We start from the raw sequence: 27,913 nt of genomic DNA, 5'->3' as shown, positions 1-27,913 counted from the left end.
CACCCAACAGTCACAGGAGAGTTTAACAGTTAAGTTGCCAACTTTCCTGTCCTGCGGACGAGATGAAAAGTTCTCTCTGCTTCTGCAACGGAAATGGCTTTTTTTGACCCATCACAGAACAAACGGGCTTCAACCATCGCTGTGGGACTGAGCCAGCACAGCCCAAACTCCACTCCTGCCCTTGTTGCATGTGAAAAGCACTGTGTGCATAATGTATCACACCATAAACAGGTAAAACTCCAGGTGAGAACTGTTGCAATGCTAGCAAGAGGCTGGAGCCTGTGCAAACAGCCAAGAACTTGGCTCTGTCTCCATCAGCAACACTGCAAACCTGCTCCTGTCTGGACACAGGTTCCTTTCTGCTGTTCCTTTCTGTTCCTTTCCATTCCCAGCAGACGCAACCCATCTTTAGTGCACACAGAGCTGCAGTTTCTAATTGACAAGTGCTGTCCCAAAGGCAGGTGATCCATAACATCCTTTGAAGTGACTTCCCTGGGTGCCACACCCTGGGCTGCCCAGCTGCACATGGCAGTGGTCTCGGGGGAGCAAGAAAACTCATTTTGCTGCCCTGCTCCTGCCTCCAGTGTCCTTTTGCTTAAATGTCATGCTCATTGGTGCTGGAAAGAAAACTCACCTCTGCTCCAAAAGAGTCAGTTCTCTCCACACCACCCTTGACCAATGACAAGCCCTTGGGCTGGGAGGACTCTCTCTTAGTCATACGGGTTGGTTTTGGCTCCTGTGAGGAGCAGGGAGTTGAGCTCATGACCCTTATGGGTCCTTTCTCACTCAAGATACACTGTGGACAGGGCATGGCTGCCAGCAAGGGGCTGGCTCTGACCACCGGAGCTCCTGCTGCGCTTGGACACCTGGAGTTACTGAGCGCAACCAAATCTGTCCCAGAATAGCTGTGGGCTCAAAAGTCACTTAAGGCCAGGAGCCAGAGATAAGTGTATTTTGGTTAATGTTTTAAAGCAGCCGGATGCTGCAGAGGCTCTGTTTGGAAAACTAGAAGCTTGTTTACTGTTGTCGCTGACCTTGTTACTCACCCTTGCTGAAAGACTCCAGGAACAGCCTCTGTCCTCATCCCACTTGGACCAGGGGTTTCCCTTATTTACCAGAGAGCTGCGGAAATTACCTCTGACCATATTGAAGAACAGATCCAAAGAAACATCACCCAGATTCTTTTTATTCCACATTTCCTTTAAAAGTTCAGTTAGTTTGGATAGAGGGAGGGGATATGTCCAGTACCATCTGGGCTCAGACCGACTTCTAGCTGGCCAGGGCTTGCCAGGCTTTTATCCTTAGGAGAGGGAGTGGTCTCATTTCAGTCTGGCCACTTTCCTACCTGGGACTTGAGACTCATCCCTTGGTGCTGCTGGGCACATCCTGAAACAGCCCTGCACCCCGCAGTCACCATATCCTGCCAGGACATGGGTTTCCCCACTGCTGCCAGGACTTTGCTCCAGCACGAGCTCTCTCTGCACGTGCCATTGCTTCCTGTGGTTTTGTCATTTTGTGAGTTACTTTTTACAAGTTTTTCCCAATTTCTGTTGTATATACTGGATGTTCTGTGCTTCAGTGTATAAACATCAGCTTTGCAAATCCCTGGGATTCTTCTTTCACCAGCCAGACATGCAGCCTCTCACCTTGTCATGGCCTTGCCAAATTGATGAGACCAATTCATCAGCTGCTTGTTCAACATTTGCAGGGCTGATAAATCCACCCTGAAAACAGGACAGTTTTGGTGTGGCTGGTTCTCTGCCTGGGAAAGATCTCATGGTTTATAGACTCCACTAACATGAAATGCGATGAGGGAGCAGAAGGAAGCAGGGCCACATGTGCTGCCCAACCCTTCCTGCTCAGAGCTGCCCCGAGCACTGGGGGAAAACCTACCCAAAATACATGTCCAGATGGAATTGGAAATGCTGGAAGTGCTTTGCTTCACAGGACAGATAACACAGTGCCAGGGTACTTAGGGCAAAATTCAGTGCCAGAAGATCAGCCAAGATCTTGTGGCTGAAGAAAACAAACCCTTTTGTGTCCCCTGGTCAAAAACAAGAGCTGAGGCAGATTCACGTGCACCTTGTTTTCACCACTCCCACCGCACATGGAATCGCTCTGCAGGTATTTGCAGAGATGTGGCTGACAGCATAAATTGGCAATATCTGTGGAAGATACAAGCTCAGAAAAGTATCTGCCATGGAAACCGAGACTAAAGCTGATGCTTTAGGAGTAAGACATCAGAAAGCTGCCAAGATCAAGCACGCGTTCCTTGTGAGCTCATCTCGCACAGAGCAGTAACAAATGTCTTTGCCCCTTCAAGCTTCTCTGCCCACTTTGTATAAATTTAGTTGTGCTTGGCTCTGACAGAGCGATGAAGCATGCCTCGTCTGGTTTTTCTCCAGTAATTTTTGTTTATATCAGTCTTTTAATACTGCTTTCCCAGTAATGCTTAGGAGGAATTATTCATGTGTTGGATTGGAGAGCAACTTCAGAGAAGATGTGATTTCTATCATCGTCCTCCTGCTATTATTGTGTAATTGCTTTGTGAGACACAAACGCTCCATTTCACCCGTTAATGGGAGGATTAATTCCCATCCCCACCGTCTGCAGAGGGGCGCAGACACATCTCTAATCGTGCTCTGCTTGTCCCGATGTGACGGGCTCGGGGCACTCCGGGCACGAGGGGCTCTGCTGCCAGGAAAGCCCCCGGCCTGGCAGGGCAAAAGGGGGAGGGAGGCTGGGGCTGCCCTGGGTGCAGGGGCAGCTGGGGCAGCCAGTGCCTGTCTCACAAACTCTTGCAGAGAACTTGCTTTGCCTTAATCTAACCTCCAAAACCACTCCAAAGAAGGCAATCCGGGATGCATGGCGGTTCCCTGGGGCATGTTTTGCATAGCTTTCCCTTCACTATCGGCTGCCAAAGCCTGCACGGTCTGTAACAACCATTTGGGATCAGAGGATGCAGCAGCCCCCATGGAGCATCGGTGCTGCCCAGACCTTCCCAGCCAGACATGGGACATTCAGAAACTGAGGCTTTGGAAGAGGTCAGGGAGGCTTTGGAACAGCAGAGGAAAGTTAAATTATTGGCTTAAAATATGGGGGGGGGGGGGGGCCCCAGTCACTTAAGAGTATAACTTGATGATCCTTGTGGGTCCCTTCGGGCTCAGAATATCCTGTCATACCTGTGAGATATAAGAGATATGGATATGGATATATTTGCTTTGTCTTGAGATCATTCAGTGAAAACCTAAGAATGGGAAATGTTCAGGAGCCTCCAGCCAATCTCTGCTCTTCCCATCCTTTCCCTGGTTTACGTGGTCTGGAACTCTGACTCCTCACAGCCTTCACAGCTGCCACCAGCCTGCAGCTGTGGAACCTCAGCCCTTCTCAGGAGCCAGAAATGCCCCTCTCCGCTGGGAAAGGTTTCCGACATGGAAAGGTTTCCAAGGCTCTGCAGAGACAGCTGTGGCATGGCCCTAAGGTCAAGGAGGAACCAGTTCATTGTGTTGCTCTTGGAATCCAAATTCCTGGGAGGTTGTCAGACATGCAGGTCGTGCAAATGGCAGTGCCTGCCCTGGCTCCAACCTGCCTACAGCCTCTTTCCACTGGGACTTGTCTGCCTCTGGGACTCCACCTGAGATGTCTGTTTGTTTGGCTGTTGCTTGGGTTTTTCTGTGGTTGTTGTTTCTTTAATAGAACATCTGGGAACACTTGTGCAAATCTCACGGCAGGACCTTGTACCCTTTGCTCACAAAACCAAGAGCTTAACTTGGCCATCTGTGTTCCTTGTGACTCCTCCTGTGGTCTCCGGTTCGGAGATGCAGGACAGGGGAGGTACTTGGTCCCTCTTCAGAGGTACAGGAAGGGAGGGATATTTGTCCCCAGGTCAGAGGTTCAGGATAAGGAGGGTATTTTAGGGGCACTTCTGTTGCAGTTCAGTTGCTGGAAAGCACAGGTATGTCTCAGAAAATCCTCACACAGCTCCCTGCCCGAAAACAGGAAAAACATACTGCTTTTCAAACAACAGAAGGCATGATTGTACAAATAAGCTAGTAAATTCCATCAGAGAATATTTTAATAGGGGAAAAAAATAAGGACCGGCCTAAGTGAGGGAAATGCAGCCCCAGAACTGCGCAGAGCAGCCCTGTCCTGCTCTGGCCCAAGGAATGGCTGGAGCTGGGTGAGTGCTGGCTGAGCCAGCATTGCTCCATGCAGGGAGACCATATAAGAGTAAAGTCTGTGGTGTTACTGATAATGAATGTCTCCTCATTTCTCATAAATTCTCTGCTAAATGTACGATCACCAAGTTAATAATGCAGTGCAGGACATAACGGATAGCCAGTTACAGTAAGTAAATCATGTCTGGTAAGAAACAGAAAAGAAACAGAAACTTCTGGCACTTTTACCAGGCAGAACCCCTTGGAAGAAGCCCTGCACGCAGCAAAGCAGAGCTGAGGACACATCTGGTGTGGATGCTTGCTGCCACAGGAGACAGGAGGGTCTGGGGAGGTGAGGGCTCACTGTGTAAGGAAGCCATGGGTGCATTCTCTTGGTGCTTGAGACTTCCAAAATCCATCTTGCAAGGAGAAGCTCTGCTGTGGTGCTCCCCACGTGTCGTGGGAGATCATTCCTGAAATACAGTGTCAGGTTTCCAGCCAGAGCATTGTCACAAGAAGAGCAGCCATGTCTGCGGGGATGCAGGCGAGCGGTGCCGTCGGGGCGTGGGGCAGGGTAGGGGTTCAAGTGGGATGACTCCATCAGGTGGGAGCACAACCAGCACGCTGAGCTGGCACCAACCCATCACTCGTGCAGCCCCCTCACCATGCCCTGCTATTCCCATGGGAGCCAGAGAAAGTATTTGAATACCCTGACTTCAGCATCTTCCTCCCAGGTCAGCAATGGAAGTTTGGACTTTCGAGCACGAACAACTTTTTTCTTTCTCTGCCCAATTTCCTGTTTGATCTTCCTGAAGGTCCCGAGGACCTGTCGCTGGAGAGGGGCGAAGGCAGAGCTGTCTCCAGCTGTCAGACAGTTCATTGTCTGCTGCCGAGGGGACGGGCTCACGGGAAATCCTGCTGTGGGGCTGGGCCAAGGGGCTGGCTCGGGTCATTGTCACAGCCCGGCTCACGGGCGACAGTAGCCAACACACGTACAGGCCCCCAGTGCCCCGCTCCTCAGGGCTCTAATCTCTCTGGAGCCGCTTCCTCTGCTGCAGGAGAGGTGGCAGACAGGATGTGCCTTTGTGCCTTTGTGCTGCTCTGGCTTCTGGGGTCTGCAGTGCCCCCACTGCTCCCAAAGCCTCCGTGGCTGTACTCCAGAGCTGAGGGTGGAGGCGGGATGGTGGCAATGCCAGCAGTGAGGCAGCGCGGGGCTCTAGGGGAGCGTTAAGGGTGATCTGGGGTACCTGGGGTCAGCTGTGGTGGTGCAGAGGAGATGCTGGGCTGGGCAGGGGGACAGGCTGAGGTTTGGGGATGTGTAGTTGAGTAACACTGGGAGAAGAAAACCAGGAAGGGAAGGAGGGAAGCACCGAAGCTGTGGCTGTGGAGATTTATCAGTCAACTGCTGCGTCAATCGTCTGGGAGATGAGCTTGGCATTGTGGAGTTATCAGCCTCGTAGCTCATTTCTCCACTAACAAAAGAGTTCCTGGGAGAGAACAGATGGTGTTTGGCTCCTACCACCGTCTCTGGTGGCCCAGCAACTTCCCTTTGTAGCTGCTAGAAAAGCAATTTCTGTGATCCCCTTCCCATCCCTGTGGCCGTGCCTGAGCCACAGGGGCTGCTGGCTGCATCCAGGATTTTGGGGGGTATTTTTTGTGTGCTGAGGCCCTGCTGCAGATCGTTCCCAGGTTCAGCTGGGTCTGGCTGTGCTCCTGCTGCTGTAGGGGAAAGGGAGCTGCTCCATGGGTGTCATACAGGTTTGTGCCTGGGCTCTGGCTGTCCCCAGGACCACCGTGACTGCTCGCAGGTTACGGCAGGCGACTGAACTTCTGCCAGTGGTTGTTTTCCCCAGAAAACTGCCATGAGCTGCACACGTCAGCCCTGCTCAAAGAGCAGCAGCAGGGCTGTAAAGCCTATCTCTGGGACAGTCAAGGTTGGCAGTTTCAGGCACCAAACCACTGTTGCCTGCCACAGGTCTGAGCTGGGCAGAACTGGAGCAGGGAAGCTCCCAGGAACCGTGAATCATTTGTGGGGTACAGACCTGCTCTGTACAGACACAGAGTGGCCCCAGTCAGACCTGGCAGCCCAAGTGCTGTGACCTTGATATGGAGTAGCAGCCTACTGACAGCTCCTGCTCCCAGATGTGTTTAACTCTCACAGCAATGCCTTCTAGATGTTTCCCCACAATCAGTTACAGTCTCAGTGGCTGATGCCTTGTTTACATGGGAGCCTTGTCTTTGTTCTCGAGATCTGCCCTTGACTTGCTGTCAGGTGTCAGTGTGCGGGGGCTTCAGGCTCTCTGTTGGGTTATTTATGCAGCAGTTCAGACAAAAAAGAACCAGTTTAGAGCTGCCAGTAGATTTTAGTTCTGTGTGGGAGGGGAGGGGAGAGGAGGGAAGGCGAGAGGGGTGATGCTGTGTGTATGGCAAGCAGTGCTTTGCAGTCCCTCTGGCAGGGTCTGGCTGAGCAGCAAAGAGAGCCTGGGCTGTGACAGCTCCCAGAGTGGCTCTGAGTCCTCAGTGGCTCGGGGTCGGACCAGAAGCCCAGCAGTTTGTGCTCTGGAGTTGTTGGCATCTGCCTGGAAGAAGTAAATCAGATTTGACTTTGTGTCTGCCTTGTGGAAAGAATCTGCCCATCACAAGGGTCTGCGTGAGACTGAGGGAGCCGGGGGGTTGTGGGTCAGGGGACACATCAGGAGCCCTGATCTCACCACTCTGATGGGCACAAATAGAAATAAAATATGTTTTCCGTCAGTAAACAGTGCCGAGTGTGACGTCAAGTTATTGAGGCCAGTGAGCTCATCTCCAGGACCCTCTGTGCAGAAAGCTGAGTCAGTTCCGGCCACGATGAGCTTTGTGGAAGGAGCATTTTCCAATGCTGTTTAGGGAAATCTTATGGAGAAAGTAAACAGATACCTGACCCCAAAACCCTGCCCCTCTGCAGGCTTCTCTCATCACAGCAGCAGCTGGGGTAGAGACTGCTGGTGCAGCAGAGGGGATCCGCACACCTTGGGGCAGTGTCAAGGTGCTCCCAGCACTGTTTGGCAGGCACGTGGTAAACACCAAGTTTCTTGTTTGACAAATTATTTGGGGAAGAAAAAGGATTAATAGCCTGGCCAACTACCCCTGGGCTGGTGGGATGGTGTCCTGACTTGTGGGACTGTGTCCTAACCCTCAGAGATGGTGTCCTGATGTGCCTCATCTGCTCCTGGGGAGTCCCACTGCACGTGAGCTGTGTCCCATATCCCCTCAGGCAAATCGTTTCCTCAGGGACTTCTCTCCCCCCCGGGCTGTGGGGCTCCTCTCTGTTGAGGAAGTGTCTTTGATCAGTAGAAATTAAACCGGGGAAATATTTTCCATTTGTGTCAGGATAAAAATGGCTCAAGGCAGGCGTGATTGATAGCTGAAAAAAATGGGAGCAGCCCCCGTGCTGTTTCGGAAGGCTTCCCACTGTCCTTGCTTACAGTAAACACCGAATATATTTAGCTGCAGAGCCCAGCATGACACAGCCTCTTACTGCAATAATAGCAGTGCCTTGTTTCTTTTCCTTTTTTTTCTCTTTTCTAAGAAATGGGATTGACTAGAGCTCCTAGGATGCCGGGTAGTGATTGCCTCATGGGGTTCACCGTGCCTCCTGCGACTCCAGTATCTGTGTTTGCCCTTGTTTACCAGGTCTAGCAGCTGTGGGCTGTGGTGACTAACTCGGCAAACAGGCGTTTGGGAGGCCACGGCGCATGCATCCTCCGTGTGGCACCAGTGACGTGCCACCCTGCAGGCACTGGTTAAACCCTGCTCCCAGCGTGACCGGGCACCCCGGGCACCAGAGAAATGATGACACCTTTGTCAGGACCTGCCTGTGTCTTGTTCTCACCCTTTGTTTGCCCAACACTAAGCTATTTTTACTCTAGTGCCAATGTTGGGGTCTCTGGCTTATTTATTTACCAAGAGCTGTAATAGTGCAATGGTTTACATACGCTGGCCAGACACCAAGGATTTTAGGGAAATAAAACCACTTCCCAAAGGTCCCTCTGGGCATCCTTTATCTGATAATGAGGACTTTACCATTTCCCAGCACCAGCAACCCGTGGGAAAACACTGACTCTGGCCATGCCATCCTTTGGAAAGAGAGGAAAGCACTGGATGGAGTGAAGCAGGGGAGGCAGACGGGGTAGAGACACTCACCTGTCTGGTAAGGCAGGGAAGATAAAACACAACAAAACAGAGATTTCCTGGAGGTCACACAGAGAGCATGAATAAACCCACTCCTTCCTGTCCGAGGGTCCCTCTGAGGCTTGCCCACAGACTGCTGCACGGACTGCCCCAGCGACACGCGAGCAAAGAGCCTTCAGGAGCAAGTACCTGAGCAAGTAATATGGGATGCTACAAATGGCAAAAAACCCCAATGTTGGCAAGAGGTCCCTGCTGTCTCAGGGAGCTGTGTCAGTGTCCCAGCACAGCTGTGCTGGTGTCTCTGGGCTAGAACAGCCCTGTGTCATCCTCTTAGCAATGGTGGCTTCTCAATCTGTTCCCCAATCCCCCTCCATATCAGGTGTAATTTAGCAGCTCTCCTCCTCCATGCTGTAATTAGCACTTTTTGGCCTGTAATCACATCTGGCCTGCAGTCACTCTGCAGGGGTGAGCCCTTCCCCAGGTACAGATAAGCCTCTGCTTGTGCCAAGCTGAGTGTTCCGAGGCACACGGTGCTCCAGGCACGCACTGATGAACCAGCAGGACTGGGGCAAGTGGCAGCACCAGAAAGAGGTGAAGGCAATTGTCTTCTGTGCTCTCACATCCCTCCCAAGGGGGAATTACAAGGCAAAGTTGGTTGTTATTAATAAATTGCTTAGAGACCTGTGGCTGAGGTGTGCAGGAAAGGAGCCCAACCAGGTGCAAGGAAGTGTCCCCACAGAAGAGCCCTGGGATGGTCCCTGATCACGGTGCAGGGACATTTGGGCCACAGGTGTGACAGCGTTGGGGGCTTGCTGCCTTTCCAAGGTACAGCAAATGGTTCTGCAGCAGGGCAAAATTTGGGACGTGGCATTCGGAGCCTGGCAGCCCCTGGGTGCTCCCGGGAAGGCAGCAGGTCCGAAGCTCTGCTCCAGTAGCACAAGTGAAGCAGGAGTTGGGGGAGCTGCTCTGAGATAAACTCACCAGTGAATGGAGAAAGATGGGGATAGAAATGAGCAATCCTGTCACAGACCAGGGACGCAGGGAGAGGAGTAGCAACCATGGCTCGGGCTAGAACTGGTCATGGCTCCAGTGGGACCTTCACGATGTAACAACAGCCTGGGGACCCTGAGATGGGGCTGCAAACTCTTTAGGGAGGTTGATCATGAAAGAGTTTATAGCTTATGAGGAGATTGTAAGGCAGCCAGGACGCAGATAATGGGGGATTTTAATTACTTAGATATTGATGGATCTAATAAGTGTGCAGCAAACCACAAAGGGAAACCTGTGGCTGGAGGGGAGAGTGAGATTGATCTATGCACAGCATGTTAAATCACTTAAATCATTCAGAGGCTCTTCTGGCCCCAGCTCCAGGAGCAGAGCCAAGTATGATAAATAAGGCCAGAATTGGGAAGTGTCTAGAATCCAAATGTTTAGATTCCTGTTCGATTTCAAATATTCACAGGGACAAAAGCAGCAAAGCACTTGGCTGAATCTGCCTGGGGGCTGCGGGAATTCCTGTGGAGGGGGCCAGCAGCCCAGTGCCAGGAAAGGGCTGCCAGGCCCAGGGGCAGCTCAGGAACTTTTGCACAGCTTTGTCTCAGTGGAAGGTGACCTGGGTGAGACCCAGGCATGGCAAGGAGGGAACGAGAGGCCAAAGCAATTGAGAACGATGGAAAGTATGAGCAAACAGTGTGGGTGGGATGACGGGCTGGGCATGGCCCGGGAGTGGAGGGAGCCTGGCAGGCAGGGCTGGCCACCTCCTGAGGGCTGGTCCCAGGGCTGGTGAGGCTCTCTGAGGTTTGGTACATCGAAGGTGTGCCCAGGCGAGGTCTCCTCCTGCCACCTTGGGTGTGCACCAGGCTTCCTTCTCCATCGCACAGGTCTGGCCACCAGATACTGAGGGGAAATCTCTGCTTAACAAAAGCAAGGAGTCAGGTGGACACTCCAAAATGTGGCTGGAAGAGCTGCTGGGCAGCTCTGAGCTGTAGCTCCACAACGGAAATATGTGCCTCAGAGCTGCAGGGACAGGGCCTTATCCAGAGATAAGGGAGATTTCTGTGTGGGTGGCACTGATTTGGGGCTGGTGCTGCTGCTCTGGATGTGGACGAGGGCTGTGACATCTCTTCTGTTTTTCCATCCACTCCCTGGCAGGCGTCAGTCCCAGCTGACCCAGCAGATATTGCTGGGCTCAGGGAGACGGTGCAAAATCCGATTCTCAGTCATGTGGATCCTGGGCAGCCTGTGCATCCCAACCTCACTGCGAGATGTACCTGAGCTGAGGTCTGAGGGGCAGCACCTCTGAAAGGGGGAGGGGAGTCTGCTCTTTTTCTGCTTTTCCCTTGCTGAAATAACATTAATTCTATTACAGAGCTCCAGAAAAGGTCTTAACCCTGCCTGTTGCAGTGCAGGGGATCTTGGGTGTCTCCTGTGCTCAGGTTGTCCCAGTTGGGGTCTGACTGAGAGAACAGCAGAGCCTGGACATTGCTGCTCAGGAGAGGTGATGGGTAGCTGTGGCTGGGCTCATTCCACACACTCTGGGCTCCCCCAGTGCCTGCCAAAAGAAACCGTTCAGGACAGAGCGGGGCCTCAGGTTGGCAGCCTGTGGCAGCACGGTTCCCACTGGTGGGATGCAGCATGGATGCCGAGCACATGGTTATCCTGAAACACATTGTGCCATCTTTAGGCACAGGCATAAATTATTTAAATGCCACGTGCTTCCAGTCAGAATGCACCTGAGACCTTAGATATCTGCGTCTTGTGATCAGTGTTAGACAGCAGTGGTTTGAAAACTGAGAGAAATCAAAGCTCTCTTGGAGCAGCTGTCCCAGCCTGCTAGGAGAGCACACAGGAAAGGTCTGTCCCTTACTGTGGCTCACTACCTGGGTACTTCCAGAGTGGCAGGATCCTTATGGAATTCAGTTCCAAAGGAGCTGCAGCTGATTGATTGTGAGCTGGCTGTGACAGAGCACTTGGTAGTGTGAACTCAGGCATGAGGAGCCTCTGTTCTGTAGTTTGCTGGCCTGGGACCGCCAGGGCTGACTCCTGCTCTGTAGTTTCTTAGGCACCTTCCTTGTTCACCAGAAGAAGGTGAGTGTGCCCTCCAGTGCAGGGAAACCCCTTGGCTCTCCAGAGCCCTCCAACACCTCCCTGATTTCCCATCTCCCCTTTTCTTTTCTGAGGTGACACAAATCCATCCTCCTTGCTCCTAAGGACCTGCTCCTGACCCCAGTGGCGTGGGGCAGGGGCAGCATGTCCAGGGAAGGGAGTTTGCAGAAGTAAGAAAACCCACCTGCTGGGGGTCCTGTCGCCCTTCCTGGCACTGCTGCTGCCCAGCAGGGTTTGGGCATTTGCAGCATGTGTGGAGCCCCCGTCCCCCGTAGGGCCAGCCTGCCCCAGCTCCCTCCGGTCCTGGCTGCGTTTCTCATTTAGATGGAGTGAATTTTCCCCTGGTCCAAGTTTGCTGTTTTCCTGAAATGGTCTGAAATGTAATAGACCAAGACAATCATCAGGATGAATATCTCCTACATGAAATATGCAGCAGCTATTCAGAAATGAAGATCAAGTGGAAGGAGCGCTGCCAGGCAAAGATTTAAAGGTGCTGACACGTTCCCGTGGGTTGTTTACTGAAGTAATCTCTGAAGCCTCAGTTTTAGGCCTGCATTCAAAAAAAGAGCATAAAATACAGTTTAGCAAGAGTTTAATAATTCAAGCTACAGTGTGCTGAGCTTCTTTCTGCCCTTATGGGAACAACATCTCATTTCAAAGGACCTTGACTCTCTTCTAGTAGTGCAGAAGGGGCACTGCCAGGGCTATTTTTGCACCAAGACACTGATTGGGTGTGAATCCTACCTCTGGTGGCTGTGCCAGCAAAACCTGGGGAGGCAAAACAGAGCCATATGGCCTGATTTCCCTAAAGATGCAAATTCCAAGGAATCTGGGCGTGCTGACTTGCTAGAAAAGGGCAATGTGAGCACCTGCCATTATAAAAAAAGCTTTAGCACCACTCTTGGAGCAAGGCTCTGCCCACTCAGCCCAGCTCAGTAGTGTGAGGTGAGCCCGTTCTGCAGCCTTGGGCCAGGCAGCAACCCCCGGGAGCAGCCACGGCCAGCACAGGGACTGCTCGCAGGTCTCGCTTCACCTGCAGCGGGTCTGTATCAGAGGAGCCTCTAGACTGGGCTGACCCTGGCACCAGGCTGCGTGTTCTTCTGCTGCCGGTACCGAGTGAGGATCATGGGCTTGTCGGGAGTATTTTTCCCATGCCGGCCCCTTGAGGAAGCCATGGGTCCCCACGTCCCCTACTACAGCACAGGATTATCACTGAGACTTAAAGTGAAGCCCGTGTGACCCCCAGAGTTGCAGCTTCGCCCCTGTGACATCCCGAGCCCTTAATGAACCAGGAGGGGCAATGGAGTTGGCCACGGAGAGGAACCCCTGTGCCTCGGTACAGCCTCTTCCCGCGAACACCAGCTTCCTGGACACCCCGCACTTATCCCACAGCCTGGCTCTCTCCTCTCATCCACACTCCTCTCGCGGCTGGGTTTGAGTGGCTTCAGCGTCACTCCCATGACGGGAGAGTTGGCGGTTGTTGGACTTTCCCTGCGGAGCAATCATGGTCCCTTTGCAGGTGTGGAGGGAGAGGAGCCGTGTCCAGGTGTCAGAGGCTGGGGGTCACAGCGGGAAGTTCTTTCTTGCCCTTCGCTGTCCCTTGCACCCCTTCACCCCCCAGTCGCCGCTGGTGTCCACCTCCCCACCCATCCCTGCTGCCCCTCTGCTCCCCCGCTCCGGGAGCGGCTCGGCCGCAGCCCAGCGCGGCTTTCTGCCGCCACCTGCTGCTGGAGCAGCGCCGCGACGGACACAGGGCCCGGCCTCGCGGCTGGATCGGGAATCGCTGCTTTATTCGCCCGTGTAACCCACCCGTGTCTATCCGAGCTGCAGCCCCCACGCCCGGGGCGGAGCCGGGAAGAAGGGGGGCTTGGAGGGACACGGCTCGTCCCTGGGGCCGGGGGTGATGTGCTGACGTCGGTGCCAGGGGAGGACCGTGTGCCCGTCCCTGTGCCAGGGGAGGACCGTGTGCCCGTCCCTGTGCCGGGGAGGACGCTGAGCTCGCTGTGTGCCTTCTGGGGGGAGGCAGCAGCAGCAGCACTGTTCTCTCTCAACAGCACCGAACATGCTCCTCCCGTCCCAGACGTGCACAGGTGGGAAGGCTGCTGCTGAGGGGAGGTTTTGGATCTTGGCTTGTGAATGGCAGACAGACACCGAAGCCCCTTGGCCTCCTGCACCCACTTTGGGCAACCCTCAGGTAGGTCAGGCACTTATCATCCCCTCCCTGGTGGTGTTCCTGATGCTCTTCAGGAAGCTGAAGATGTGGGACCCACCGGTTCCTTTGGCCTCCAGGGCAGAAGGGGGCTTTCCCCCAGAGGGGCCAGCCCTGGAATTCGGCTCTGCCCGGCCGGCCTTGGCTTTGGCCGCCGCAATGGTGATGTACTTGGTGACGATGGTGATGTGGTAGGACCTGAAGTCTGTCAGTGCAGACACGCAGCGATTGAACGCGGCGCGGAGCCGCGCGTCCCCCGAGGAGAGCACGTGCTGCTTCAGGGACACGGCCCGCTGGATCTCCTCCACAAAGGCTCTGTGGGGTGGGGGCATGTAGTCCCTCATCCTGTGCAGGAAGGCAGCTGCAAGACACCAGCAGAGGAAGGAATAAGTTGTGGGTAAATGGATTAAAGGCCTGACCCTCTAAGAGAGAAGCTAGCCTGGAGTTGGCACAGTTTGCAGGGACCACTGACAGCCTGCACAGCCTCCTCTGCTCTGCCTCCAACTGAGTGAGAAAGAAAACCCATATTAGGTCAGTGCTCCATTAGGGCTGGTGCTAGTCCTAAAGGGCAGGGTTTAGCCCTCCTCCTAGCCCTTTGGTTTGGGGTTTTTTTGCTGGTAAAGCGGTTTTGCTAATTTCTGGTAAATATTTGTGTTGTGGGCTGGACTAATGTGGAGCTCTATGAATGGATGAGGTAAATCACTGGCAGGATGCCTGCACGCTCTGCTCCCTCATCTCTGGGCCCATAGAGAACCTCAGCAAAAAGCTGACATGCAAGAAGCCAAGTGGGTTCTTTTGTGAATTTACCATGTTGAGGAAGCACCTGCCAGAGGCACATTTATAACCTTTCTCCCTGGAACTGGGCAGAGCCTGGTCCCAGCCAGACTCCGCAAGGATGAGATGGGCTCATGTCCTCCTGCTTGATAGAGCTGGCACAGTCGTGTGAATTGCTCTGGCTCATCTCTTCTCCTGCCCCTTATTTGCTTTGGAAAAGGAAAAGCTCGTGGCTCACCACTGTCCTCATGGTGGCAGATGCCCAGGAGCTCATCGAAGGCGTGCAGGACCGTGCTCTGCGCCGCGCTGCCTCCCGAGTACGCCATGGGCTCCTGGGACACCCCCTCATAGATGAGCCCGTGCGGCATGGCAGGGTTGTCCTTCCAGCTGAGCGGGAGACACGGCAGTCAGGCAGCGGCCATGGGGCTGGGGACAAGGGCCTGTCAGAAGGGACCCTGGGCTGGCAAGACTGAGCAAAACTTTCCTGGTCCAGCCCATGGATCTCCTCCTCCAACTCAGCCATGTCAGCCCTCCTCAAACAGGAGATAGACTTGGAAATCAAATACTGTGCCAAGGCACACGGTGAGGCCATGCGAGTAAGGAGAAATCCTTAATTTTGCTTTGCCAGAAGAGTGTTCTCTGGGATCTCCATGCCCTGGTGAGCACCCTGTGGCATGGTGCTGGGACACATTGCCCTGCCTGGCTACGTCTCCTGCTCCGGTTCAGTAAGGTTTCTGCAAGCAGAGGTGTGTGAGAGGGGAGGGGGCACTTGTCTGGGCAATAGTGGCACTTTACATCAATTCCTTGAACACCAGCGGCCATTTGAAGAAGCAGGTAGTCACCCAAACACTCCTCTGAGCCCCTGAGGTTTGGATTTTCCTTTTTTCTTGTTACTCAAGGTGATGTCTTTGAAGGCATTTAAAAGATAAATAGAGGCCAGGCCCGCCTGCCTCTATTTATCTCTGCAGATAACAAGGCAGGGATGGGGTTTCCTCCCTCTGAAGCTGCTGGTCCTGGGCAGGTCAGGAGTCAGCACTGCTGGTGCCTCCCACACACACCCTGAACTCAGACCCTGTCAGCCCCCTTTGTGCGAAAACGGAGAAGCACTCGCACCCAAATGGAGACAGAAGTTACCACTTCAGGGAGATAAAGTGCCTGGCACAAAAATATCTGTTGACCTTTAGCAGAATGCACCATTCTGTGAGGCTTTCGGTGCTGGCTGCAGTGTCTGTTGGGCTACAGGAACAGATTTTACACAAACTGCAGAGAAAATAGATTCATTATCAAATACCAGAATATTTTTAGTTCTCCCAGGATTGTATTTATAGTAACCGCTACTAGTGGGAAGTTCTTATAAGCAGAAGGGAATTTAAAAGGCATGTTTTCCCAGGCTGATGACCATCCAGACAAGGTCAGCTTGGATAAAAAAGGAGAGAAACCTAATCATGATGCATGGAGCCTTTTACTCGGGAATGCTGAGATATGATGGAGAGAAATAAAAATAGAATCCCCCCTGAGAGGCCTGGGACTGAGCGTCTGCAGACACTGCAGCCCCACAGGGATGCTGAGGGATGGCAAACACGCCGTGCTGGGCTCTTGGGGCCGTGGTTCTGCCTTGCCCAAATGGCATTTTCAGTATTTGGGGGGGGGAGGGGGGGTGGATTTTGTTTTTTTCAACTGACAGGATAGTAACAGAGCAGCAGCAAGAGGCTTGTTATGGATGTTTCCTTAACACGCAGTGGGAAGAGCTCCTGCTCAGCTTTGCAGCTTTGTGTACACAGTGTGGAAGTAAAGAGAAATTCCTCTTCTCCTGTCAAAACTGTTCGGCCAAGAACAAGAACGATTCATTTGTGCACAATTCTGGCTGTTGGGGCTGTCAGGGCTGAGCTGAAGCGTGGGATGGAGAAAAGCTGGAGGGAGGCAGACCCCAGCCCTTGGCCACAGTCCATCCCAACTGATTCAGTGCCTAGGAGTTCCTGGGGGACAGAATCATGATGCTCTTGGGAGCATCACTGCCAGACACAGTGCTGGTCCCTTTCCTGCCCTGGGGGACCCCATATCCCATCTGCCCCTCCCTGCACATTCTCAGCTCCCCCCAGCCCTGGGAGCTGCCAGCACAGTGGCTCTGGAGGGAAACAGGCAGCACTTACCCAGAGAGGAAGATCCGGATCACAGTGTAGAATACTTCTGGATCCACATAGTCTAGGAGGAAGTCAATCAGATCAGAGGTGGTGGGCGGTTACACCAGCATGTGTGATGAGCTGCAGCACACGCAGGCACCAGCTGTTCTCACCGTGCATCCGCCTCAGCGCCTCACTCATGGCCTCGATGGCCCCTGCCAGCTCCTGCAGGGCTCTGTGCAGGGTCTCCTCATCACACTGCAGGATGGCACGAAGGGCGCCGATGATTGCCTGTGAGAAGAGGGGAGGGAGAGCACCAAGTGACAAAGGGGTAGGAAGTCCAGTGGCTCTGGACATTTTCTGCCAGCCATGCCAGCTCTGCCCCTTCCCCAGCCCAGGTTCGGGGGCAGGAACACCTTGTGGGTGCACCTCAGGCACTTTACAGGTAAGCAAAGAGCCCTGGGACAGAGCAGTACCCACCTTAATGCCAGGCACAGCTGCCTTCTCAACAAGCAGGGTGACAAGGATGAAGCCCCGCAGGCTCTCTCCCCCAGGCAGTGTGATGATGGTGTCCAGGTTCCTTCACAAAGGGGCCGACGAGAGGGATTAGGGGGGTGGTGGCGCAGGATTTCCCTACACACTGTGGGACCCACTGAGCCGTGGGAACAAAACTGTCCCAGACTCCAGAGCCTCATATCTGCACCCTATGTAGAGAGGGCTGACAGACAGTGAAAGGGCAGCAGGACTGCTCTGGTTTAGGGGGACCTACCATCCTCACTGTGCCTTCCCCATGGCCCGTGGCCACTGGATCTGTGCAGCCAGAGCAGCCAGTGGCTCTGCCACGGTCCCTTTGCTGTCGTGGCAGTGGCACTTTGGTGACAAACACTGTTCTTGTGTGCACACATCAAAACAGGTTCAGCCCAAGCAGTGCTGGAGAGCTGAGTCAATCCAAACAAAACCAACACCATTAGAAAATAAACGAGCATTAACTACTTACTCGATTTCCAGAGGCCTGAAGGCATTTCAGTCATGGCCAACAAATGCACAAGAAAAGGGAGGAGAGAGAGGGAGAGAGAGATTATAAATGGTTCTAGTGATGGGCTGTGCTCTGCAGGGAACAGAGGAGCCGTCCCCAGGGCCTGCTCCCAGAGATACCCATATTCCCACAGAGTTCCTGTGTCCACACCCATGAGGCCGACCCCAGCAAAGGTGGGATTCAAAGGGGTTTGGCAGAACAGGAGCAGTTTGGGAACAGTCTGTCCCCAACCCCTGCTCATCACTGCTGCCCAACCGCAGGAAGAACCGCGCTTCACCCACTGCCATTTGCCTGTTTACCCGTTGGGGTCCTTCCTCCTCCAGTTGGCCAACACAAAGTCTGCGTGGCTGAGGATGGGCGGGAGGCCCAGGGCCTGTGAGACCTCCCAGTAGGGGACGGCGAGATTTCGGGGCAGGACCTGAGTGGCACAAAGCACAGGGGAAGATGGGGATGTTGTCGGGCTGCTGAAAGGTGCCTGTCTGCAGGCAGCAGCCAGGCAGGAGGAGACACGCTCCTGCCACAGCCGCAGGGAAGGGGCTTTGCTCCCATGGGATAAGTTCTAAGGGAGCAGCATCAGCTCCCAGACCCCAAGGAGCAGGTGAACCTCCTCTACCTTGCCTTTACCTGCACGGTGCCCTCCTCGCCCTCCTGCCAGACGTAGCCCATGGTGATGCAGCTGAGCACCAGGTGTGCCAAGTGCAGCTCCTCACGTCCTCGGAGGTGCTGGGTGCTCAGCTGCGGCATCTGCCAGGGAAACCCTTGGGAGCAAGGAGCAGAGCCAGCAATGCCAAGGCCCCTGTGGTGGAGGGGCTGCCCTGCCAGCCAGGGAGAACCCTCCTAGTGCTTCTCCCCTGCCTTTAAGCCTCTCTTCCCACCCACTCTGCAGGATTTACTCCTGCTGAACTGTTACTGGTTTGTGAGCAGGGACAGTAATCTGTGGGATTTTCCTCAAAAAGGAGTCCCTCTCCCTGGTGCTGGGATGCCCATGGGAGCAGCTGATCGAGCCTGGCCAGAAGTTCATAGAGCATCTGTGCTCCTTTGGCAGGGAGCATGGCTGGGATGAGACGTGGTTCTTGTGACACCTAGAGGGACCCTGCTCCAGCCCTTGCTGGCTGCTGAGCACTTGGATCTGATGCGAGAGTTATTTCTGTGCCGATGTTAAGAGTTTGCTGTCGCCTGGTGTCAGCCACAGCTCAGCACGCATCTGTGCTGCCAGGCTGCTTTTCCATATGTTTTACAGACACTGCTGTGTCAGACCAAGGTTTGAGAGAGCTCCAGAGGCAGGAAGGAGAACACCATACCTGGTGAACGTGTGAGCGGAGCTGATGGCTCATGATCAGCTGGGGCAGTTCACGAGCGATGTCCATCCAGGGGCCGTAGGGTGCCGGCAGCTCTGTCTTGGTGGAGAGAGGCAGAAGGAGGGCTGTGAATGTGCCCGGGCTCCCAGCACCCACCCAGCCTCACACACCACTGCTGACGGCTCGTGTCTGGTTCCCTCTCCATTAAGATGAGCCTGGGTGGTCACAAATTAATGGATGGTGAACACGATCTGTCTGTCCCCACGCACTCCCACTGTGGAGCCAGGCCAGTAATGAATAGCCCAGACCTCCTCTTCTGGTGCTCCCCAAAATCCTGTAGAGCCAAGGCCAGTGTGTAAATGGCAGAGCTCCTTCACCTCTCCTCTGTGCTGCTTGCATCCTTTTAAAGGGCAGGAGTTTGTCCTATGAAACTGCCTTGGGTGCCAAAATAGCACCTGTCTTCCTCACTGCTCATTGTAAAGTGTTATAGCAAAATGCTACATCAAAGCTCCCCCAGAAAACTGCTCACCAGCCCCTCTATTTTCCTGTCTGCCTCCTGTGGCATGCAGATGGGGAGGCACAGCCAGCTCCTACCAGAGGATCGGGAAGCAGGAAACCAAACTCCTCAGAGACCTGAAACCTGGTCAGTGCCAGAAGCAGTGGGGGCTCCTCCGTGTCATCGCTGGCCTCCATTGCTGGACACTGGCTGTGGTGTCAGGATGTGCTCTGGCCTGGCCACCCGCTGCCAGTATGCGCTGAGCCAGCACTGCGAGCGCGGCGCAGGAGCGCACCTTGTCCTGGGGGGACTCGGGCCTGGCTGCCCAATGGCCAGAGGGCCTGAGCAAACACGGGTAAAGGTTGCTGATAAGGCCTTGTCGTGGAGCAAACATTAAACTCTGTCCCCATGGGCATCTGGCCATGGGAAAGCCTTGGGGGACCTGTCTCAGGGGAAGCAGGGGCTGTGAGCTGGCTGCCCCCAGGACCACCCTGAGGCTCCCATGGGATGGGAGGTGGCCTGAGGCAGCAGCTCGGGGACACTGCTTCTGCAGCTGGGGATCCCCACGATCCCAGCAATGTCAAACCTGTGTGCAGTGGGCTGCTGACCTAATGGTGACAGGCAGGAGCCAACCCCCAGCCTGGGAAGCTTCCCTGGGATGCTGGGAAGCTCATGCTGCCACCTGGCCAGAGATGCATGAAACACAGGGGATGCTGCTGTTTTCCCCATGGTGCTGGGGGTCACTGGGGCTGCCGGTGGGGTCCCACCACCTGAGGGGGGTTCAGCAGGATGCTCCGAGCAGGGCCTTCCCAAACAGCAGCTTTCTGGGGGGAAATCTGCCCTGTGAGTGCTGCCTGTGCAGACAGGGGCTGGGGCTGGAGGTACTTGTGAGTGCAAGGGAAGGGAAGGGCCAGGGGTACAAACAGCAGGATTGACATCTCTGGGGGATGCAGGTCCAAGGGCACTGCAGGAAACAGACTGTTCACACACAAAACAGAGGTGACACCCTCACAGTCAGCACCACGTCCACCACATCAGCCAGTGGCCTACCATGGTTCCCAGCTCTGCTGAGGAGGGGGGCCATGAGCCCCACACATCCAAAGCCATGCAGGAGAGGTCCACTTCAGAGGCAGCCACAGCACCTAATCTGTCCCTGCTGGACAGTCCCCAGCATCAGGCAGCTTCACAGCCCTCACAGATGGGCAAATCCCAACCATCACCATGTACCCACAGAGAAAAGGGGATGATCTCAGCAGCTGTGGCCCCTCAGCCCCGAGACCAAGGTTAACTCTGCAAAAAACACAAACGGTGTAAGCATAAAACCACGGGGCACTGGCCATGACACCAGCTTTGCCCAACACCTTTAATTAGTGCCCATGGTGCTGCCCAGCGCTGGCTCCGGTGTTGGGTCCGTGTCTGTCTTCAGCTCCAGGTCTGGCTCTAGCTTTAGGTCTGTCTGCAGCTCTGGGGCCAGCTCTGGGTCTGGCTCCAGATTTAGCTCCAGGTCTGGCTCCAGCTCCCTGTCCCGGCTGGTGCTGTGGGGGGACCTACAATGGTCACCTCAGCCCTGGGGAATGTCCTCATGTCCCCCTGGGAATCACCCTGTACACCCCAAGGGAGTCACCTCATCCCCTTCCCTCCCCTCTCCAGGGATCCCCTCAGCCCTCTTGGGGGATATTGCGGTGCCCTCCCACAGCCTCCATCCCCCCAAGGATCCTGCAGCAGGCGGGGCCCCACTCACCCCTCCGTGCCCGGTGGCTGCTGCCCGCGGCACTGGCCCAGCACCTGCTGCCGCCACAGGCCGAGGCCGAGGGCCGCGGTGAGGACGAGCAGAACGAGGCTGGAGCCCAGCACCAGCCAGGCCATCTCCCCATCCTCCAGTGCTCGCTGCAGGGGCCGGCCTGGCAGGAGACAGCCCAGCTGGGCACAGGGCACTGCCAGCCCTGCCCACGCCGTCCCGCCCCGGCTGCCCACACTCACCTCCCTCTGTCAGCTGGAGGCCGCTGTCCGTGCTCCCCCCCAGGCGGGACCCCCTCCTCCGGCAGTCAGGAGGCTGCCAGCCCGGGTGGCAGTGGCAATTGCCCTTATTGTTGCACACCTGGAAGGCCCAGGGGAGGGGGTACGGGTGTGCAGGGAACACATACAGTCTGCCCCCCAGCCCCAGCACCCCGTGGGACTCACGCCATGGCCGTGGCACTTTGCTTCGCTGTCACAGCTATACCCCAGCACCGAGTGTGGGTGACATGTGTTGTTTATACACACCTGGGAAAAAACCATGGCAGCTCCAGCCCAGCACTGCCTCACCTATACAGTGCTCAGCACCTCAGGCTATGGCCCAAAGGGGAAGGAAAACACACTATTTAAAAAAAAAAAAAAAACAAAAAGACAAAGAAGCCACAGTTCTGCCCTGGGGCCAGGTCATGTTTGGTGCTCACACCCCACCAAACCTTTAATGCAACGTTTGCATGTTTTTACATTGTTTTTAAATATCAAGCACACTGCTGCAAGGAACAAGTGTTTCTACAATCGTGTCAATATCTACAGTTTATATTTGTCATTTCAGATGATTACAAAATATTTCCTTACCCTTCCAGAGCCGCACTTTGTCCCTGGAGGAACCAGAAGCTGATCCAGCGGTGCTGATACATTCAGGTAGTTCAGAGACACACACAAATGATGCCGCACTCGGGCGTAAATCACAGCGGCAGCAGCCGATGGGAAGGGCTGCTGGGATGGGTACGTGCAGATTAACTTCCCACACCTGAGGTCCCTGGAAAGCCAATTTGCACACGATGTGTATCAAACACACACAGATACTGCCTGATGGACAATGAAACATTAAACAGCACAGTCTGGAGAAAAAACATCAGCAGGACTGGGAAGTCCAAGGAGGGGTCTGTGACATAAGGAGAGACACCATAATGAGGAGAACACACACAGAGCTATTTATTGCTTCACAAATCTCACCATAAACTGGAGTCTTGACACTTCTCTTGACTGTCCAATCCCAATTAAACATGCATTTTAGCAGAGCCAGTGCCCCCTGCCCAGCATACCTCCAAGCACAGGGCCGGTACCCGTGTCTGTTCTTGAACCCGCAGTGCCCAAACCTGTCCCGCTGGCTGTTAATCTCCTCATAACAGACCACAGGAGCATTCTTTGAATCTACAAGTTTAGCAATAATATTTGTTACAGTTAAAAGGAACACAAAGGAACATATTATGGTATCTAATAACTTCATTTTCTGTGATTTAATTAGAGAAAGCATACCTATCCCCGCCCAAACCCCCAACAGTCCTGGACCTCAGAAATCACCACGGGAGTAGCAAATGGGGAAGTTCTCTGATTGAGTTTGCCCACAGAAAATAATTTGTTTTCTGTTCTTTCCATTGTTATCTGTGAAGCACTGGGGGACTCTGTTAACCAGAGCCAAAACAGAGCTTGAAATGCTTTCCTAAAGCTGTGCCTTCCCTCCAGGTGCCCCACTCTCGCCCGAGATTGGTGCATTGAAGAGTACAGGTACAAACTGAGCATCATGATGCTGCGGCCACCCCTGCCCCTGGGCAGTGCCAGTGCCACCAGCACAGCCTGTTACCTCTCCCGTAGAGCCGCTTGCACTGCAGGTCTAAGGACTGGCAGCGTCCCTGGTAGCAGTAGCCAGTGCCACGCCCGCAGTCGTGCCCATCCTGCACGTACAGGTCGGGGGGGCAGGAGGCGGAGGAGCCGCTGCAGAACTCGGGCAGGTCACACTGGAAATCGGCGGCCGGGCGGCACAGCGAGTTCCTCCTCTTGAACTGGAGAGGAGGAAGAGCTCTCCAGCCTCCCACACAACCCCTCCTGATGATGGCCTCGGGGTCCCCTTTGAGGCACTCAGGTGACCACACCTGTGTGACACTGCCCAGGACAGTCTCCCAGTAATATTCCCCCACAGGAGTTTCCAAGAGCTGAGATGGGAAGCCCAACTCCAGGAACCTTTCCCATTGCACAGCAGGAAGTTTTGGCTCTATCCCTTAGCATGGGAATATATTATTTCTCCAAAAAGAAAGAATGATTTTGTGATAATTATAAAAATGTGCCTTACCTGACAACTTTTACAACACAATCCAGAGGAACATTTTGCTTTCAGCTTAAATGTACATGTTCTAGTGCAGCACTTGTCCTTCAGGCATTGCTGGGGACACATGGCAAACCCATGTTATTTTTACGTTTTTGTACCCCCGAGGTTCTCCTCCTTCTCCCCATATTACTTGGGCAATATCCAGCAAAACAAATGGGCAAAGCAGCCACCAGATCGGTGCCACACAGAAACGATCTCAAACCCAACAGAACCCTTCCTGGGCTGCTCCCCACTGCAGTGGGGCTCCCGGTCTCAAGGGTTTGTTACTCCACACGTGCTCACAGCACAGCTGCAGGGGTTCAGCCATGACTCCCACGGCCCCACCTGGGCTGTGCCGCAGTCGCACTGCTCGCCCGGCTCCACCACGCCGTTGCCGCACACGGCCCCGCTCCGGCGGGACAGGCGGGGTCTGTCGAAAAGGCACGCGCCTCTGCCCTGCTTCAGGAAGGTCTCAAAGTCCCTGATGCTGCAGTTACTAAAGGCTTTTGCTCCACTGAAATGGCTAAAATAAAGCAATTATCAGCGCATATGTTACGCATTCACTGCCCCTCACTCTCTCCAAAGCTCTGCGCAAGTCAAGGGCTCGCCCAGACACTGGCACAGGGTACGATGGCCCCAGGGGTCTATTAATTCACCTGACCTACAGCTCATCATTAACAGAGATTGAAAAACATTCTGAAGTACCTTAATTTAGAGAGCAAAGATCTCTTTTGCCAAATTAAGCACTAAATTGCTACTTAATCAATTCTTTTTTTCTTCTTAAAGGAATAAAAGCAGGTATTTCTTCACTGAAAAAGTGGTCAGGCATTGGAACTGCTGCCCAGGGAGGTGGTGGAGTCCCGGTCCCTGGAGGTGTTCAAGAAATGACTGACATGGCACTCAGTGCTCTGGTCTAGTTGACAAGGTGGTGATTGGTCAGAGGTTGGACTCGATGGTCTTGGAGACCTTTTCCAACCTAAGTGATTCCATGAGTCTGTGATTCTAATTTGTTGTGCTTTTTGCAATGGAATGACACTTGCAGAAGACGCCTCTGACAAGGGGATGCCATGCAACCATCCCTGTCCCCCACCTCATTTGCCCCAGCTCCTGCAGCCCCACGGGCAGGAGCAGCAAACTCACAGCGCCTCAGGGCTCATGACGCAGACGCGCCCGGGGCAGCCGCAGCCTCGGGAGCTGTCGGAGCTCATGCCCAGGCTGTGGCCCAGCACCTGCGCCAGGAGCACCGAGAAGGACTCCAGCGTCACGTTCCCGTGGTACTAGAGGGAGGAGAGAGATGAGTTGCCACAGCGGAGTGTTCCTTGCAGAGATCCCTGCTCCAGGCGCAGATACTCCACATGCTTCCATCACCCCTGTTCCTGGTGCCCATGGCTGAGTTCACAGCCATGTGGGCTGGTGAGAGACAGGCAGAGGAAAGGTGGGACCATACCAGGGCCACTGCGGCAGCAGCATCTCTCTGACATGCCGCTCCCGGAGCCGCTGCGCCCGTGAACGCTCCTTGGTCCCTGTACCTGGAACAGAGGCATGGTCACTGTGGGTAAGTGAGGGATCTCGGGTCTGTACAGCCCAAGTCCCCTTGGTGCCCCCGACTGTTCTACTGTCCCCATGGGGAGCTGGGGTGGGATCTGTGTGGTGGGAGGCTGGTGCCTGGTGCTGGGCAGGGACTGGGGGCTGCCACCGTCCCCATCTCCTCAGCCTGGGTGGATGGGAAGGGATGGACGGCACCATTGCAGCTGCTGCATCGCTAGGAGGAAAGTCTTGGAAGAAATACTTCAAGAACATTAAGGATTTAGGAAATACGGATTTTTAAAAAAGCGTTTGTCAAAGGAATCCTTTATATTTCAACTTACATTGGTTTGACTGATTGCTCCCAGGTAACCTTTAACACTAATGAACCTTTATCTTACCCTAAGAGAGAAGCAATGTTGTGCACCTGTGGCTCCAGAGACAACTGTTTCCACTGCAAAAATCGCTGTAGAAGGTCATCTGTGTCCCCTGCTGTCGATACTTTATCCCTCTCTTCCCACAGCTCCAGGGAGGACAGCACAATGGTGATGTTAAGGGGATTAAACATCTGAAAGTATAAGAGAGGAAACATCTGCTCTCACACCTTCCCTTCATGCAGAGTCACTGCTCTGCACACAGTAAACACGTGGGAAAAGCAAATTGCTGCTGTCAGTGCCTCAATGACACCTGTAGCCAAAAATAATGAACACACCTGAAGAACAAAGAGATACAGCAAGAGGCCTGAGCCAAAGTCCAGTAACTTCACAAGTGTTAGGGGTTTGGGGAGTAACTTCTCATTACACAAGTGAACCACAAGACCACCAGTGGAGTAAAGAACAGGATTGGAAGTTGGTTACAAGCACCTGAGAGTAAGCAGGTTAAGTGGATCAGTGAGATCAGGGATCTGCTGCACAGAGAGGGAAGCAACCCAGGAGTCCAGCTGGGGTTTGGCTGCCCTAAGGCAAACTGCAGGCAAGTTTCTGCAGGAGACATGGCCATCACATAGGGAAAGATGTTCTTTCGTGGCAGACTGACACATCCAGATGAAAAACCTTCTCATGAAACATGGAAATTTTGCATAATACCCTCCTAAACCTAAAAGCAGCTAGGAAAGAGGTGGCCACTGCTAACATCAACACCCCTGTCATCCCCCATCTCACTGCAGTATAACCCAGACTTAAGAACTCACATTGTTGATTAAATTGAAGGCCTGGATTATCTTCTGCGTCGCAGCATTCGGGTCTGATCCCATATAGTTGTACTGAAAAACAACCCAAGAGGACACAAAGGCAGACAAGGTGCTTACCAGGGTGAAGCATGACAATGTTGGAACACTGAAATGATTCCCAACACTGAGCCACGGAGACACGAGCTACAAATTCATGTTCCTTCTTTCCTACAAAATCCACAGTACACGTAATTTTTCAAAAGGGAAAACAGATCTGTGCAAAAGGTGGGAAATGTTACCATTTCCATGCTCACAGAAGTCAGGCAAACACAAGGAAAAAGTGGCTGGCATGGACTTACCAAAGCCTTGTCCAAAACCACGTACACTGTGAGGTATTTGGGAGATTGTGCAGCAGCCGAGAGGGGCTGAAAGAGAAAATGGGCTCCAAAGTACAGATTCTGCATTCTCTGGTCACCTCACTGCTGCTGTTGGCTGTGCTTCTCTTTGAAGTGTCCCTTCAAGGTTTGTGTCCAAGTGTCTGGCCAAAGCTTCCAGCAGGGTCAGACCCCTCCTCACAGGACAGGGACACCAGCAGCACTGTGAGAACAGGCACCGCTCACCTCATCATCCCCATGGGCCTTGTCCAACATCTCCCTGGCTGCCAGCCCGCCGAGCCCTGCCTCAGGGGGGCTGTGGGCCGGGAGGGCCTCTGCCACGTGCTCCTCACTCACTCGGTACAACATGTGCTGGAACGCAGGGGAGTAGCCCAGGGGCTCGATCCCGTAGCTCACATTCTCAAACTGCAGCAAACCCCTGCCAAGGCACCAGCACCAGCCCTTTACCCCTGGGCACTGGGACAGCTGCCCCAGCACCAGCTGCCTCCAGGCCAGGCTGCCAGGGTATCCCTGGCCTCCCATGGCAAAGTCCTGGCAAGTGCCCACGGGGAGGGCAGCACAGGGACAGTGCTGGTACAGTACCTGAGCCCTGAGCAGGTGTTGAGGGTCACTGCCGAGCTGGGGAAGCCATCAATGTACCCCCAGTAGTGGCAGCCTCCCTATGACACAAGAGAGGACAGGGAGTCCCTTCCGTGGCTGGGAAGGTGATCCCTTTACCCACCACCCAGACCGCTGGACTGGCTGCCTTGGACAGAGAGCACAAACAGCCCAAAGCAAGGCCAGGTTACCTCAGTGTGGGCAGAATCAGAGTGCAAAGATCCCTGCTTGCTGGATGTGTAAGTCTGGAAGTCATCAGATAAAAAGGCACTAGAAGAAAAAGGTCCAAAGTGAAGCACTTACAACAGCATCCATTACCCAGAACTTCTCAAGCTTCTTGCAGGTCCTGCAGCCACCAGGGAACAAGGGGAACAAGACAGCTACTGTCCGTGAGGGCAATGTCAGGGCCAACTCACTGCTGCTGCAGGTGGATGGTGTACGGCCTCCCCTCAATCCTCAGGATGTAGGACACTGCATCCTTGTGCATACAGAAAAGCAGAGAAGGGGAGAATTAGGAAAAGGGGACTGGAAACAGCATGATTCACGGCCTGCTCCGAACACCAAGGGGGAGCAGAGAGTGGGTGCTGTGGTGACACTGTTACAGCTGCCACCACATCTGTACTCTCCCAGCCCTCCTCTGCAACTGAAGACCTCCCTTCTCCCAACTGCCCCAGAGCCCCCCCAGCACCGTGCCTGCTTCAGCCCCGCTGCTCCTGTTGCGTTCATCCCCAGCTGCTGCGGGATTGTGACCTGGGACCAAACCTGCCC

The 27,913-nt window shown here is 54.2% G+C and overlaps 2 protein-coding genes across 5 annotated transcripts; both read right to left on the bottom strand.

The window, feature by feature from the left end:
• Positions 1–13,201: 13,201 nt before the first annotated feature.
• Positions 13,202–20,590, bottom strand: LOC121663076 (indoleamine 2,3-dioxygenase 2-like). 4 transcript variants are annotated; one of them, XM_042024935.1, is made up of 10 exons: positions 19,464–19,707; positions 18,873–18,968; positions 18,196–18,315; positions 17,871–17,989; positions 17,533–17,547; positions 17,016–17,115; positions 16,709–16,826; positions 16,566–16,617; positions 14,654–14,802; positions 13,202–14,002 (listed from the first exon to the last, which is right to left on the bottom strand). In XM_042024935.1, the coding sequence occupies exons 1-10, from the start codon at positions 19,560–19,562 to the stop codon at positions 13,632–13,634; spliced, it is 1,239 nt and encodes a 412-aa protein (XP_041880869.1). In that variant the 5' UTR covers positions 19,563–19,707; the 3' UTR covers positions 13,202–13,631. The 4 variants fall into 4 exon arrangements, with proteins under 4 accessions (XP_041880869.1, XP_041880870.1, XP_041880868.1 ...); XM_042024936.1 differs by lacking the exons at positions 14,654–14,802; positions 19,464–19,707 and adding an exon at positions 20,416–20,590; XM_042024934.1 differs by lacking the exon at positions 14,654–14,802 and having other exon boundaries at positions 19,464–20,351.
• An 86-nt stretch (positions 20,591–20,676) lies between these two features.
• LOC121663075 (disintegrin and metalloproteinase domain-containing protein 32-like) lies at positions 20,677–27,721 on the bottom strand. The gene is made up of 18 exons (XM_042024933.1): positions 27,562–27,721; positions 27,337–27,415; positions 27,131–27,207; positions 26,774–26,966; positions 26,513–26,578; positions 26,175–26,246; positions 25,387–25,553; positions 24,909–24,990; positions 24,602–24,738; positions 23,807–23,984; positions 23,447–23,536; positions 22,961–23,159; positions 22,422–22,530; positions 21,952–22,135; positions 21,547–21,627; positions 21,346–21,463; positions 21,107–21,266; positions 20,677–20,900 (listed from the first exon to the last, which is right to left on the bottom strand). The coding sequence occupies exons 1-18, from the start codon at positions 27,630–27,632 to the stop codon at positions 20,729–20,731; spliced, it is 2,235 nt and encodes a 744-aa protein (XP_041880867.1). The 5' UTR covers positions 27,633–27,721; the 3' UTR covers positions 20,677–20,728.
• Positions 27,722–27,913: the final 192 nt, after the last annotated feature.

Source organism: Corvus kubaryi, unplaced genomic scaffold (assembly GCF_017639235.1).
Source record: "Corvus kubaryi isolate FWS band 111438036 unplaced genomic scaffold, C.kubaryi_AGA036_p1.0 37265, whole genome shotgun sequence".
NCBI lineage: Eukaryota > Metazoa > Chordata > Aves > Passeriformes > Corvidae > Corvus > Corvus kubaryi.
This window is presented reverse-complemented; position numbering and strand designations above follow the sequence as displayed.

What these genes read in the sequence shown, in the direction of transcription:
- LOC121663076 (XM_042024934.1), bottom strand. Translation starts at nt 19,562, where the DNA reads ATGGAGGCCAGCGATGACACGGAGGAGCCCCCACTGCTTCTGGCACTG. An exon ending in TCCTGCTTCCCGATCCTCTG is followed by an intron (nt 18,969 to 19,463) that starts GTAGGAGCTGGC and finishes CTCTCCACCAAG; the next exon opens with ACAGAGCTGCCGGCACCCTA. An exon ending in GCGAGGAGGGCACCGTGCAG is followed by an intron (nt 17,990 to 18,195) that starts GTAAAGGCAAGG and finishes TGTGCCACTCAG; the next exon opens with GTCCTGCCCCGAAATCTCGC.
- LOC121663075 (XM_042024933.1), bottom strand. Translation starts at nt 27,632, where the DNA reads ATGCACAAGGATGCAGTGTCCTACATCCTGAGGATTGAGGGGAGGCCG. An exon ending in CCTTCAATTTAATCAACAAT is followed by an intron (nt 25,554 to 26,174) that starts GTGAGTTCTTAA and finishes TTATACTTTCAG; the next exon opens with ATGTTTAATCCCCTTAACAT. An exon ending in GTCATGAGCCCTGAGGCGCT is followed by an intron (nt 23,985 to 24,601) that starts GTGAGTTTGCTG and finishes GCTTTATTTTAG; the next exon opens with CCATTTCAGTGGAGCAAAAG.